Source organism: Ipomoea nil, unplaced genomic scaffold (assembly GCF_001879475.1).
Source record: "Ipomoea nil cultivar Tokyo-kokei standard unplaced genomic scaffold, Asagao_1.1 scaffold3069, whole genome shotgun sequence".
NCBI classification, from domain to species: Eukaryota; Viridiplantae; Streptophyta; class Magnoliopsida; order Solanales; family Convolvulaceae; genus Ipomoea; species Ipomoea nil.
This window is the reverse complement of record NW_017619497.1, coordinates 1,079,484-1,094,237: the sequence shown is the minus strand read 5'-3', so window position 1 is coordinate 1,094,237 and position 14,754 is coordinate 1,079,484. Positions and strand designations below refer to the sequence as shown.

The following is a 14,754-nucleotide window of genomic DNA, read 5'->3' as shown; positions in this document are numbered from 1 at the left end:
TCCAAAATTTTCAATTTCGGGTAATGTTCAATTTCCATCATTTGCACATATATTTCAAAATTCTCAATTTGCAGGGTCTTTCACAATTTTCAATCAACATACAAAGTGTCCAATTTTCAGGTAACATGTAATTTTCTCAATTTGCGCCTTTTTCTACACAAGGCCAAAATGATGTAACAATTATTCTACCACCGGCCAACTCGGAAAAGTCATCGACAAGTTTGGAGTATAGAGGGTGACAAAATGTTTATACGAATAAGATCAAAAAGTTGGCAATGACTAAAAGGGTATAACATTTTGGAAGCGCGTTAAAAAATATTACGTCAATCACCCTAAAGGTGAGCCATGGAGAACTCACCAAAGATTAAAGACGCATTGGGGTCTTATTCGTTCTAAAACCTTTGAGTTATGCAATTTATTGTAAGTTACAAGGAATGTGCTCTAGCGGTGCTAGCGACGGGAATGTTATCCACGTGTTACCGAGGAGTACAAACAAATATATGGTCAAGACAAATTTGGCTACGAACATGTATGGGTCATAGTTAAAGACCTTTCATGCTGGGTACCCTCGTTTGTAGCTCGTCAACTATCTTTGAGTAAATCATCCACCAATTAAACATCAAGCGCCATTGTAGAAGGCAGTGGAGATGGTAGTAGCGAAGAAGTTTTTTCTTGACCAATGAGGAAAATGCAGTGAAGCGAAAAGTCAAAGAACACTACACCAACAATGATGATGATGATGATGCTATCCAAGCATCGTTACAAAAAAAAACAAAAAAAAAAACAAAAAAAAACAAAAAAAAACAAAAACAAATGTTGGAAAGATATTAAAAAAAAAAATGAAATTGCAACACGGCAAAAGGAATGATAGGATTTTGCAAACATATGCAAAAGATATTCAATTGAGAGAATATGATATATTGATGAAGGAAACATCGGAGACGATGGAAGATCAACTTGCTACATACTTACAGTGTTGTAATGATATTAGATAACGTAGGCAAACTCAACCTCCGTCATAGTGTTTTTTTTTTTAATATTGTTTTATTAAATGTAGTAGGTGATATTTTTAAAATTTTCTTATTTGTAATTTTATTTTTAATTTTATATTATTTGTAATTTTATTTACTTTATTTGCAATTTAATTTTAATTTTATTATATTATTTTAAATGTAGTAGATGATAATATTATATTTGCTACACATATATTTATAAAATAGCATTATTTCATATATTTATAAAATAAAAAAAAAAAAAAAATATATATATATATAGAGGAAGGTTCAAGTGCGGCAGTGCGCTTAGGTGCGGCGGTGCGATTAAATGTAGGCCATTAGATTAGATAAATTCAACGAATCACATTCATCCAGGCTTTTCCGATATTTTCGCGCACGTTCTCACACTACGCGAACTGCAAGGTTAAAGTCGTCATTGGGCACCTGAATAGATCAAATCATAGTGTTGTGTGTTTTATGTTCGTTATTGGTGCATTATTAACCTTACTGTGGTGTATTTGAGGATTCGTGTTGGTGCCAAGTTTAGGTGCGCCCGCGCCTTCCCATGCGGTCAGTGTGTGTGTACTAATAGTTATACAAATATACACCATCCATGTTAGAAAATGCACACCAAAAAAACATGTCACAAATTAGATATGCATCACCAGAACACACCATTAGGTATGAATAAAAGCACCACACAGTGTTCAGAAATACACCATTGGGGTGGTGAGTTATATGGTGTATTTTTTGAGTGTGTTGTGTGTTTTTTGGTGTATTTGTGCATTTCATTGTGGTGTTTTTTCCTAACACTATTGGTGTCTTTTGTTAACACTGTTGGTGTATTCTGAGAAGCGGCCGATATAAATGACCACTACAATTACCATAACACCCCCCACTTATCAGGACACGCTTAAATCTTTAAATCTTCAGAAATTAGCCGCTGCCGTTAGATTAAGCAAAATGGACGATGCTGATATAACCGCACCGCCGCACCTAAAGTCACTGCCGCATTTGAGCGCTAATCTATATATATATATATATATATATATATATATATATATATAAATATAGAAAGAAAGAATGAGATTGAAATTCAATCTCATTCTTTCTTTGTGCATGCTGCCGTTGCAGCAACTATTCGTTGCTGCAACGGATAGTTGCTGCAACGGCAGCAACTATTTTTCGTTTTTTTTTTTAAAGATAAATTTAGCCTATAAATAGGGTAATACTTTTTTACATATGCATCTGCTCATATTACTCAAATTTTTACACTTCTATATCTACAATTTTCTTACTAGCAAAATGTCATCACTCCCTCTTAATGATATTAGTGATCTTGAAGATTCAATTGAAGAAGAAATGATGGCAAATATGTTTCGGTTGACTAAAATGTTACTTCAAAAACGTCAAAGTTCTTCCCAATTGAGAAAGAAAAGACGACATTTCAATGAAGGTATGTTTATTTTAATAAATTAAAATATAGTGGAGTAAAATGGTGGGTTCACAAAAAATTAAGAAAAAAAAAAAACCTAATACTAATAAGGAGAAGAGTTTTTTTAGATTGAGTGATACAATAGATGTAGGAGTCCGCAAAAAAAAAAAAAAAAAAAAAAAAAAAAAATCTTATTATTAAGGCTGAGTATCTCCAATTGGCATAGGTTTTGATGAGTTTTTTGCAGGTGTGACTAGGGAAGAGAAGCTGGAAGGAAATGGATACTACACCGACAATGATGATGATGTCACTGCTATCCAAGCATCGATACAAAAACAAATAAAAATGTTGGAAAGATGTTCACAAACAAATGCAAGAGATATCCAATTGAAAGAATATGATATATTGATGAAGGACACATCGGAGATGACGGAGGATCAACTTGCTATACATTTAGAGTATTGTAATGATATTAGACAACGTTGGCAAACTCAACCTCCACCATAGTTTTTTTATTTATATTGTTTTAAATGTAGTAGGTGATATTTTTTTTAATTTCCTTGTTTGTAATTTTTTAAAATTTTATATTCTTGTAATTTGTAATTTTATTTATATTGTTTTAAATGTAGTAGGTGGTAATATTATATTTGCTATATAATAACCTTTTTATAAAATAGCATTCATTCTTTATTTGTGCATGCTGCCGCAACGACAACTAACTCTTTTTTGTTTTTATATATTTTTTAATAAATTTAGCCTATAAATAGGGTAATACTTTTTCACATACATCTACTTATATTACTCTTTTTTTTTTTTTACACTTCAGCATCTACATTTTTCTTACTAGTAAAATCACTAAAATGTCATCACTCCCTCTTACTTGGCATCCCATGGATGATAATAGTAGTGATGATTCAACAAAGAAGAAATGATGGCAAACATATTGCAATTGACTAAAAAGCTACTTCAAAAACGTCAAGGTTATTCCCAACTGAGAAAGAAAAGACGACATTTCAATGTAGGTATGTTTATTTTAATTAATTAACATATAGTGGAGTAAAACAGTGGGTCCACAAAAATTTAAGAAAAAAAAAACTTAAAATTAATGAGAGGAATTTTTTAGATTAAGTGATATAGTGGATGATGAGGTGAATGTTGGGATCCACAAAAAATTTAGAGAAAAATTCTAATTATTGAGGCCACATCAATTGAGAATTTTATTTGGTTTTTGTCATACCCATGTAAGAAATAGAGGGAGGAGGAGAGAGAAAAGCAATGAAAAAAAAAAGAAGCAAAAACTAACCGTCAAAAAGGAGAAAAAGAATTAAAACTAGCAGCTATTTACGCGCCTAGCGCATTGCACGCGCCAATTAGGCGTAGCAGGTGCACAAAACGCGCACCTGGCAGCTTGTTTTTCTCCTTTCATTTCAAAGCTTGGGGCACACAAAAAATCTAAATTTGCAGGAATAAAAACCACCTCTCCCATCAGCCAAAAAATCATATTTTGGTTTTTTCTTCCTCAAAATCGAGCAAAAACCATTTATGTGGTTGCTCTAAGCATCTCCAATAGACATAGATTTTGAGAAGTTTTTGCATGTGTGACTATGAAAGAGAATATAGAAGGGAAGAGAAAAGAAAAGAAAAAAAAAAAGCAAAACAAAATCTGAAAAAAAAAAAAAAAAAACAAGAATGTCCGAATAAAAAAAATTACATTTTTAATATACTAAAAGTATATTATATGAGTACATAAAGTACATTATTTTGTATATTATTAAATAATGTACATTCAGTACACATACAATGTATTTTTTGTATATTAAACATTCTGTGAACAAAACGCCCCTTAAGAAATAACCATATAGGTCGGGCATGTAGGCTTGAAAGTCAATATAGTACATATACCATCATTATTCTATGGATCATGGTCTATATAAATGTGTAAATAAAAAAATTACATTTTTTATATACTAAAAGTATATTATATGTGTACAGTACATTATTTTGTAGACTATTAAATAATGTACATTCAGTACACATATAATATATTTTTTGTATATTAAAAATGTATCTTGTATTCATGATTCACATAGTTGCGTCACTTGTGTGGACCAAGTCTATAAAAATTTGTACATATAAGTCTAGGCTTATTTAATTTAATAGGTTTTAAAATAAGCCTTAGGCATTTTTATTAAAGAAGTTAGGTATATCAGTATCTGAACTTATGAAGTGGCCTAACCTATTTCAATCCTTACTAGCAATCTAGACTCCTAGTAAGCAAAAAATCGAAAACTTAGCTGCTAAAAAACTAATTGTGATTATCTTTTAGATTCTTGGATGATTTTGATTTTTTTTTTTTTTTTTTTTGAATTTAGTGACTTAATTGCTATTTTCAAATAATTTGATTATTTGTTTGTAGTTTATAAAAAAATAAAAAAAAATTGCAGAGATGAAGCTGTAAAGCAGGTAGGTCCGGAAGTAATGCAGAATGCGGATAACCTTTCTCCATCTCTCTGCTTCAGTTTCAGTTTTGATTCTCATACTGCTCCTTCGTTTTCCTCAGCAGAGAAAATATATATCTTCGCTGTCAACATTTCAGGAATTAAAAATGGCGGAGCCAAAGATCTTTGAACTCAACAATGGCACTACGCAAGTCAAAGTCTCCAATTTTGGGTGCACTATTCTCTCCTTGTCTGTACCAGATAAAGATGGTAACTCTATATCATTTGTTTTTTCTTTTCAATTGTGTTTTTAGTTTTTTATTTCTGAAAATCTAATCTCTATTTGATTTCTTTTTGGACTGGATTGTGAAGGGAAATTGGATGATGTGGTTCTCGGATTTGATACACTTGAACCCTATCTGGTTAGTGGCGTTTCAAGATTGGCTTCCTTTTCATGAATTCATTTGATTTGATTTGATTTGATTTTATGGTTTCTTAATTCAATAGGTTTTGATTTGGTGATTGGTGATGAGATTAATCTGGTGTTTGATTTGGTTTATTTTTGGTGGTTTTTCAGAAAGGAATGGCACCTTATTTTGGTTGCATTGTTGGCAGGGTAGCCAATAGGATCAAAGAAGGGAAGTTCACTCTTAATGGAGTTGAATATTCACTTGCAATTAACAATCCCCCTAACAGTCTACATGGTAGTAGTTCTCTGCTATCTCAAGAACTTCCATTAAATGTTTCACCTATGATCCATGAATTTGACATCTTTTTGTTTGCTTAATTGTTGTAGTATATGAGGGAAAAATCAAATGCTTGACCTCATATCCTGCATCCTTATATTTGCATTTCATACTTAAGTTTGGCATTCTAAGAAAATGAATATTGTGTGGAGGGATTCAAGATTCAAGCTAGTGATAATATTTTGAGAGCCTAGTATTTGACACCGAATGATGGACCCTCTCATGGCCGAGAATTAATGAACAATTTAAGAGGGAAATGTAGACACGGGAAGAAATTGCAGAGTATGAAGTTCTTAAAATTGGAAGTCTGGGATACAAGGCCAGTTTATGTCAAACCAGGAAGTGCATCATTTCACGGACATCTAAATTTTGGTGCTTATGTTGGAGTTAACTTTGCAAAAATAAATGTTTTCAGAACAATTCTTCTCATATGTTACATTGTTACCTGAGTTACACTTAATTCAATCGTTCAAATCATCTAGGCATGGCATCATCAGCATTTGTGGTACAAAATATGGAGTAATGGAGCCCACACGGGCTTAGTTAACTGGTTCAGTAGGCACTATTTGGAGCGAGAGACCAAGGTTCAAAACTTGGCAGTGTGGGGATTATGTCCAAAGTGGGCAGATTCCTAGTGCGTACCAGCATTTGGCTCTGTCTACTGAGCCATTAAATTACCATGATTTACATCCTCTCAAATACTTTGTCGGGTCGGGGTGTGGGAGGCCATTGGGGTTGGGGGGATTCAACCTTTTGGGGCAAAAATATGGAGTAATGGAGTACGGTTTATTATTTCAAAAACTATGTAGTTTGTGATTGCTTTCTTTTCCTTCATTTACTTGAACCCTTTTTTTCACTATTCTATTGAAGGTGGACAGAAGGGGTATGACAAGGTTGTATGGGAGGTTGTTGAACAGAAGCAGGGCGAAAGCCCCTCGATTACCTTTAAATATCAGAGTCATGATGGGGAGGAAGGTATGCACTATTCTCTGTCTCAGCTCTCATGAATGAATGCTTAATGGGAAATATTAGATGCTCATGATTGGTGATTTCCTCATTCCCTTGAACACAGGTTTCCCGGGAGATCTCTCTGTTACTGCGACATACACACTTACTTCTAAGACAACATTGAAGCTCGACATGGCAGCAGTTCCCGGGAATAAGCCTACTCCTGTCAACTTGGCTCAACACACATACTGGAACCTTGCCGGCCACAGTTCTGGGGACATTCTCGGACACACTGCTCAGCTATGGGCAAACCATGTTACTCCAATGGATCAAAACAGCATTCCAACTGGAGAAATATTGCCTGTCAAAGGCACCCCGTTTGACTTCACCACTGAAAAGGCAATTGGTCGTGACATCCAGCAGGTTGGTATAGGATACGACGACAACTATGTGCTCGACTGTGGAGACGAGAAAGAGGGCTTGAAACACGCTGCAAAGATTAAAGACCCCAAGAGCTCGAGGGTTCTTAACCTGTGGACCAATGCCCCTGGCATGCAGTTCTACACCGCTAACTATGTGAACGGAGTTGTCGGTAAAAATGGAGCTGTTTACAATAAGCATGCAGGTGTTTGTTTAGAGACTCAGGGTTTCCCAAATGCCATCAACACCCCAAATTTCCCATCCATTATTGTTCAACCGGGCGAGAAGTATCAGCATACCATGCTGTTTGAGTTTTCAGTTGAGTAAGATGATGTTGTTTAGGAAGTTAATAATATATAACAATAAAGTTCTCCCTTGTAAAGGCATAGCCTTAGAATGGTAATTTTTTAGTAACCAGCTGGGAATAAAGTTAGGTTTGGGAGTGACAGTGATGAGTAATTAATGGATTGTGTTGAGTACCTTTTAGACATGCAGTACTGTATTTGGGAGAAGAGCTATTTAAATAACCATAGCTGAAATTTAAATTTTCACTTACCCTCCTTTCTAACTAAGGGTGGAAATAGGCTAGGCCTGGCTCTATTTAAATAACCATGGCTGAAATTTAAATTTTCACTTACCCTCCTTTCTAACTAAGGGTGGAAATAGGCTAGGCCTGGCTTGGGCCTGTCAGGCTTTATATAGGCTAAGCTAGCAAATTATTTTGTGGACTCAGGTGGATTCGGATCTAAAATACATAATTTATATATTGAACGAATGTTCAGAATTTTGTAAAAGGTAAATTGTGAACATTAGTATGTAAATTGTAAATATTAACTATGTAAATTGTGTATTTTAGACCCTGATTCACCTTTGTTCATGGTATAACAACTCGACTAAGCTTAAGCCTACAATTGACATGGGTCGGGCTGAAGGCTTTTAACCTAGCCATTAAAAGGCTTCAAATCTTACATGTTGTAAGCTTTAAATAGGCAATCGTTATACCCTGCACCACGGCGCACATAGCACTGTACATCACGCGCCTCCTAAAACAACGTCGTTTTGGTAAGTTATGTAGGGAGTTGACGCGATTATGTACATTATAGTATACAATTATGTACATTTCTTTATACAATTATGTACATTTTTTTATACAATTATGTACATCCGAAACAAAAAAAATTAAGTGTATTATGTTAAGAGTTTATGTGTATTATGTATTATGTTAGATTATGTGTATTATCTTTTCAAAAAAAAAGTATGTGTATTTTGTTATACAATTATGTACATTCTTTTATACAATTATGTACATTTAATTTTAGTATACAATTATGTACATTTTTTAACATAAAATTTTTTTAAAAGAAAATTAACAACTGACACAGGATAGCGAAATTTCAAAAAAAAAAAAAAAAAAAAAAAAAAAAAAAAACGAAACGACGTCGTTTTGCATCAGGGCGCACAATGCAATGCGCGTCCTAGTGCACGATATAAATTGCTAGGTAAACACAAAAAACATATTAAGTAAAAATGAGATATATATTTAATAATTTAATATTAAATTAACATATATTTCTTTACCAGTCTTGCCTGAAGAAGTGAAAAATGCTGTGTTCTCAATGGTGCCGAACAAAGCCCCGGGCCAGGCCCAGACGGTATGAACCCTTCCTTTTATCAGAATTTTTGGTCAGTAATGGGGAGGGATCTTATAGATTTTGCGATTGCCTGTATAAATAACTGAGAGTTTCCTTCTGGTCTGAATAATACTAATGTGGTCTTGGTACCGAAAAAGAAGGTCCCGGAGTCAGTAATGGACTTAAGACCTATAGCTTTATGTAATGTAGCTTATAAGGTCATTGCTAAAGTTGTGGCAAACTGTATGAAAGTTGTCTTGGATTCTATTGTTTCAACTTCTCAAAGTGCTTTTGTGCCTGATAGGCTGATAATGGATAACATAATTGTGGCGGGAGAGATTGGACATTTCTTGAGGCGGAAACGGGAGGGGCTTGTGGGCTGGGCTGCGCTTAAGTTGGACATGGCAAAAGCCTATGACCATATGGAGTGGGGTTTCTTGGAGGGTATGTTATTAGCACCGTGGGTGCATTGACCTCGTGATGCTATGTGTTAACTCTGTACGGTATAATATTATGTTAAATGGGGAGGATGTAGGTATGGTGGTTCCCACTAGAGGGATTCGCCAGGGCGACCCGATATCTCCTTACCATTTTATTGTATGTGCTGAAGGGCTATCACTGTTATTGCAGCAGGTCGAGGCAAGGGGGGATATTCATGGAGTGAGAGTGGCCCGTGGAGCTCCATTGGTCACCCATTTGTTCTTCGTGGATGACAGTTTGCTTTTTTTTTTTTTTTAAAGCAAATGACAACGAGCCATATGAGGTTAAAAATTGTCTCCAGGCTTACTGTGCTGCTTTAGGTCAGTTAATAAACTATAATAAGTCCAGTATTATGTTCAATGAGAATACTTGCCCACAAGCGAGACACCATGTTACTACTCTGTTTGGTGTCACACAAGTCACGCAATTTGGGAATTATTTGGGATTTCCATCTTTTCTAGGGCGTGATAAGTCGTCTGTTTTCCATTATATTGAGCAACGGGTGAGGGATAGGGTATCAGCCTGGTAGAAGAGGTTACTTTCTAGGCTGGGAAAGAAGTGTTGTTAAAGAGTGTCGCACAGTCAATGCCCATTTTTGCTATGTCAGTGTTTTTATTGTCGAAGCCTACATGCACTACGATTGAAAATATTATGAACAGGTTCTGGTGGCAAAGTGGAGGGGCTGAAAGAAGGGGCATACATTGGATGAGTTGGGCAAGGCTTGCTCTACCCATGTGTTACGATGGAATGGGCTTTAAAAATATGCATGAGTTTAACATTTCACTATTGGCTAAGCAGGGGTGGCGGATACTCATCAAGCCGGATTCGCTTGTGTGTAAACTCCTCAAAGCTAGGTATTTCCCGCACAGTGATTTCCTGGACGCCACGTTGGGGCATAACCCAAGCTATATTTGGCGTAGCATCCTAGCTGCACAAGAGCTTCTGATAATGGGGATTGGACGCAGGATAGGGGATGGGCGAGATACGTTAATTTGGGGGCCGGCATGGCTGGCGGATAAAGAAGACCCTCGTTTGCATACTGCCTGTGTGGAGGAGTTGCGGGTGGCAAGGGAAAATAGTCAAATGACTCCGGAAGGGGTTTGGGATGATGAGGTGCTTATTGATTTGTTTTTGCCGACTGATGTGTGCAGGATAAATCATACGCCGATATCTCCGGGATAAGCTGATGTTTGGTACGGTTTTGGAGGAATGATATTCATGATTGTTACACGGTGAGGCAAGGCTACGAACTGATGACTGCCCAGCAGCATGCCCAATTGACTTTTGTGGAGTGGCGGCGTTTATGGCATTTGTGTGTCCCTCCCAAAGTAAAATGCTTCTTATGGCGTTGCATGACGGGTATTTTGCCTGTACGTGAAGTGTTGAGATCTAAGAGGGTATACGTGGGAGGGGGCTGTCCTTTCTGCAACCATGCATTAGAGACCATTGCTCACATTTTATGTGAGTGTCCTCTAGCTTGTCAACTGTGGGGTATGGCAGATGTGTTGAATGGTGTATCGCTAGTAGAGTTCGTGCAGGGGAAGTTACGAGACCCGGATAGCACACAGGGTATAGCCATGGTGTGTCAGTTTTGGGTAATGTGGAAGGCAAGGAATGATGTGGTGTGGAATGTCAAGCAATGGCAGATACAGGATATGCGACAGCTCGTAGTGGCTCAGTTAGCAGCTTGGGTGCAAGTTTATTCATCAATATGCACTGCCCAAGCTACCGCCGGCATGCAAGGGTCCCCGACTATATGGATACCGCTGCCGGAGGGGTTTTTGAAGTGTAATGTCGACGCCTCAATTCATGGTGGTGATGCAGCTTACGGGGTAGTTCTACGTAACCACGAGGGACGTTTCATTGCGGCATGCAGTGGGAAGTTTCCATGTGTGAGTGAAGTGTACCTAGCAGAGGCCATAGCTTTCAAAGAAGCGCTATCTTGGTTAAAGAGTCGTAGCCATAATATGTGTTTTGTTGAGTCAGACTGTTTATGTTTATGCTCTAGTTTTAATTCTGCTACTGCGAATTTGTCGTATGTAGGAATGATTGTGAAGCAATGTCAAACCATTTCTCGTGAAATTGGGAACATCTTAGTTCGTCATGTTAAGAGGTCAGCGAACAACGTAGATAATGTGCTAGCACAGGCAACGGGGACTTCTACTGTCCTAGGGGTGTGGGAATCCATCCCGCCCAGCTGTATTGCAAATTTGGTTTAATCTACTATTGCGTTTTGGTGTTAAAAAAAAAAAAAAACACACACACACACACACACACACACACACACACACACACACACACACACACACACACACACACACACACACACACACATATATATATATATATATATATATATATATATATATATATATATATATAGTAGTTACATTGTGGACCTGATTAAAAAAAATTATCTCTTTTAACTCTTTTTTTTTTGTACAAATAAAATTAATGTATAAAAAAAATTCATTAAAAACTCTAATTAAGATGTTTTATATTGATTTTTTAAATAAATCATAAGTACATAAAATAATTACTTTAGGTATATAAATTTGTTCATAAAAATCACTATTGTAAGTACAAGTAGGTACATAGATTCAGTATTGTTGATTTTATGTATCTAAAGTATTGAGAGGGCCATGAACTCCTTCTAATGGAGGGGAGAAACTAGAGGTAAAAGGGCATCAACAGGAAGGAATGGAGCCACCTTACACGGCCAAGAAACTAGGGAGGGCTCAACTTTAGGAATCTCAGAGATTTCAACTTAGCTATGATCTCGAAACAATTCTTGAGGCTGTTGCAGAATCCATCATCTTTGGTAGAAAGGGTCTATAAAGCGAAATACTTCCCGAACTGCTCCATGCTGGAAGCGAAGAAAGGGGGGAGCCCATCTTTTATCTAGAGCAGCATCAGAGAGACACAAGAGATCATCCGAAAACATAGTAGGTGGAGGATTGGAGATGGTAACTCGGTTCAAATATGGGATGACAAATGGCTCCCGGGTCCGGATAATGCTAAGGTTATTACTCCCCCTTTTCCCCTACTTCAATCTGGTGCTTAAGCAATTTATCTGTGACCACTGGCGGATTCAACAACTTTGCACAATGAGTTGACCATCACATGATGAAGTTGGATACAAATAATTGTTGTTTGCTACTGCTGATTTGCTGGAAGATTTGACTTGCCCGCAATGATAATGTTTGGAATTGTAAGTCCTCAAATCCCAAAACTCTTCTTGAGGGATCTGTTCGTTACTTGAAGGATTTGAACAACATTGTAAATGTCAAAGACACTAGCTCTAGACCGGGTATCTCTCCACACTACTACAAAACACACTTACCACGGCGTTTATTTTTATAAATACACGGCGGTTCTTGAAGTGCCGTGTAAGTGGCCGTCTTTGTAAATAAAAACTTTCTATGGCGGTTATTTGAACCGCCGTGTATCTCGCAGCGCTTCTCTAGTGACCCTGTTCCCGTTGGGTCCCAAGTACCAAGCGCACCACAATCCGAGTATCTCCAGCGCTTCTCTAGGGACCCTGTTCCCGTTGGGTCCCCAAGTACCAAGCGCACCACAATCCGAGTCATGTAATCCTGTTCCCGTTGGGTCCCAAGTACCAAGCGCACCACAATCTGAGTTATGCTCAGGCTCGCTCAGGGTTTCCTGTTCCCGTTCGGTCCCAAGTACCAAGCGCACCACAATCCGAGTTATGCCCAGGGCCCCCGAGTTCCGAGTTATGCTCAGGGTTTCCTGTTCCCGGGGGAGTTATGCCCAGGGCCCTCCCTGAGCTCAGGGTTTCCTGTTCCCGTTGGGTCCCAAGTACCAAGCGCACCACAATCCGAGTTATGCCCAGGGCCCCCAAGTTATGCTCAGGGTTTCCTGTTCCCGTTGGGTGAGTTATGCCCAGGGCCCTGTAATCCTGTTCCCGTTGGTTCCCAAGTACCAAGCGCACCACAATCTGCTGAGTTACGCCCAGGGCCCTGTAATCCTGTTCCCCCACAATCCGAGTTCCGAGTTATGCTCAGGGTTTCCTGTTCCCGTTGGGTCCCAAGTACCAAGCGCACCACAATCCGAGTTATGCCCAGGGCCCTGTAATCCTGTTCCCGTTGGTTCCCAAGTACCAAGCGGGGCTCAAGCTTATGGTTCGGGGAAGGCGCCCAGGGTGCAGTGTAGGGCCCTATAATCCTGTTCCCGTTGGTTACCAAGTACCAAGCGCACCCGTTTCCTGTTCCCGTTGGGTCCCAAGTACCAAGCGCACCACAATCCGAGTTATGCCCAGGGCCCCCGAGTTACCTGAGCTTATGGTTCGGGGAAGGCGCACAGGGTGCAGTGTAGGGCCCTATAATCCTGTTCCCGTTGGTTACCAAGTACCAAGCGCACCCCTCCCTAAGCTCAGGGTTTCCTGTTCCTGTTCCCGTTGGTTCCCACTTGTAATCCTGTTCCCCCACAATCCGAGTTCCGAGTTATGCTCAGGGTTTCCTGTTCCCGTTGGGTCCCAAGTACCAAGCGCACCACAATCCGAGTTATGCCCAGGGCCCTGTAATCCTGTTCCCTGGTTCCCAAGTACCAAGCGGGGCTCAAGCTTATGGTTCAGGGAAGGCGCCCAGGGTGCAGTGTAGGGCCCTAGCGGGGCTCAAGCTTATGGTTCAGGGAAGGCGCCCAGGGTGCAGTGTAGGGCCCTATAATCCTGTTCCCGTTGGTTACCAAGTACCAAGCGCACCACAATCAGAGTTATGCTCAGGGTTCAGGGGGCTCAAGCTTATGATTCGGTGAAAGCGCCCTGTAATCCTGTTGGTTACCAAGTACCAAGCGCACCACAATCAGAGTTATGCTCAGGGTTCAGGGGGGAGGGGGGTGCAATGAGTTATGCTCAGGGTTCAGGGGGGCTCAAGCTTATGGTTCGGGGGGAGGGGGGGCTCACCCCGAGCCCAGGGTGCAATGTAGGGCCCAGGATCATTTTTATCAACAATATTCCGACCCACGCTTGGGATGGGAATCGATCCCAAGACTGCCTTTTTGAAAGTCCATACCAGATACCATCAAACCACAAGAGAGATGGTTAATTATGCTATGTAGGAACATAATATACGTGCACATGTATATAATTAGAAAATACTAGGTTTTCTTGGATTAAGAAACTATTAAGCTTAATGAATAATATTAATTTAGGAAAATTTAATAAAATTAGTCATATGCACATACGGTCCTCGTACAATGCCCAAAAAAATATCGAGTATCACACCTTTACACGGCGACCGCCGTCTATTAAGTGACGTAAATATATATTAGAAGGCGGTTATTTAAGAACCACCGTCTATTAAGTGACGTAAATATATATTAGAAGGCGGTTATTTAAAACCGCCGTCTATTTAGTGACATAAATATATATTAGAAGGCGGTTATTTACAACAGCCGTCTATTAAGTGACGTAAATATAAATTAGACGGTGGTTATTTAAGAACCGCCGTCTATTAATTGACGTAAATATATATTAGACGGCGGTTATTTAAAACCGCCGTAAATATATATTAGAAGGCGGTTATTTAAAACCGATGTCTATTAAGTGACGTAAATATATATTAGAAGTCTGTTATTTACAACCGTCGTCTATTAAGTAACGTAAATATATATTAGATGGCGGTTATTTAAGAACCGTCG

At 38.5% G+C, this 14,754-nt stretch overlaps 4 protein-coding genes across 6 annotated transcripts; all 4 read left to right on the top strand.

Moving 5' to 3' along the window:
* The first annotated feature begins 2,256 nt into the window (after positions 1-2,256).
* Positions 2,257-2,967, top strand: LOC109165557. Of its 2 annotated transcripts, none has more exons than XM_019314373.1 (2): positions 2,257-2,451; positions 2,678-2,967. In XM_019314373.1, the coding sequence occupies exons 1-2, from the start codon at positions 2,301-2,303 to the stop codon at positions 2,935-2,937; spliced, it is 411 nt and encodes a 136-aa protein (XP_019169918.1). In that variant the 5' UTR covers positions 2,257-2,300; the 3' UTR covers positions 2,938-2,967. The 2 variants fall into 2 exon arrangements, with proteins under 2 accessions (XP_019169918.1, XP_019169917.1); XM_019314372.1 differs by having other exon boundaries at positions 2,257-2,453; positions 2,653-2,967.
* A 1,905-nt stretch (positions 2,968-4,872) lies between these two features.
* Positions 4,873-9,355, top strand: LOC109165555 (aldose 1-epimerase-like). Of its 2 annotated transcripts, XM_019314371.1 has the most exons (6): positions 4,873-5,138; positions 5,241-5,290; positions 5,446-5,572; positions 6,485-6,589; positions 6,687-7,330; positions 9,335-9,355. In XM_019314371.1, the coding sequence occupies exons 1-5, from the start codon at positions 4,916-4,918 to the stop codon at positions 7,307-7,309; spliced, it is 1,128 nt and encodes a 375-aa protein (XP_019169916.1). In that variant the 5' UTR covers positions 4,873-4,915; the 3' UTR covers positions 7,310-7,330; positions 9,335-9,355. The 2 variants fall into 2 exon arrangements, with proteins under 2 accessions (XP_019169916.1, XP_019169915.1); XM_019314370.1 differs by lacking the exon at positions 9,335-9,355 and having other exon boundaries at positions 6,687-7,521.
* On the top strand, positions 8,673-10,275 carry LOC109164733. Its single transcript, XM_019313281.1, has 5 exons — positions 8,673-8,706; positions 8,824-9,057; positions 9,149-9,328; positions 9,555-9,618; positions 9,753-10,275. The coding sequence occupies exons 1-5, from the start codon at positions 8,673-8,675 to the stop codon at positions 10,273-10,275; spliced, it is 1,035 nt and encodes a 344-aa protein (XP_019168826.1).
* A 170-nt stretch (positions 10,276-10,445) lies between these two features.
* LOC109164732 lies at positions 10,446-11,312 on the top strand. Its single transcript, XM_019313280.1, has one exon. It carries the CDS (start codon positions 10,446-10,448, stop codon positions 11,310-11,312), a length of 867 nt encoding a protein of 288 aa, XP_019168825.1.
* The last annotated feature ends 3,442 nt before the right edge of the window (positions 11,313-14,754 follow it).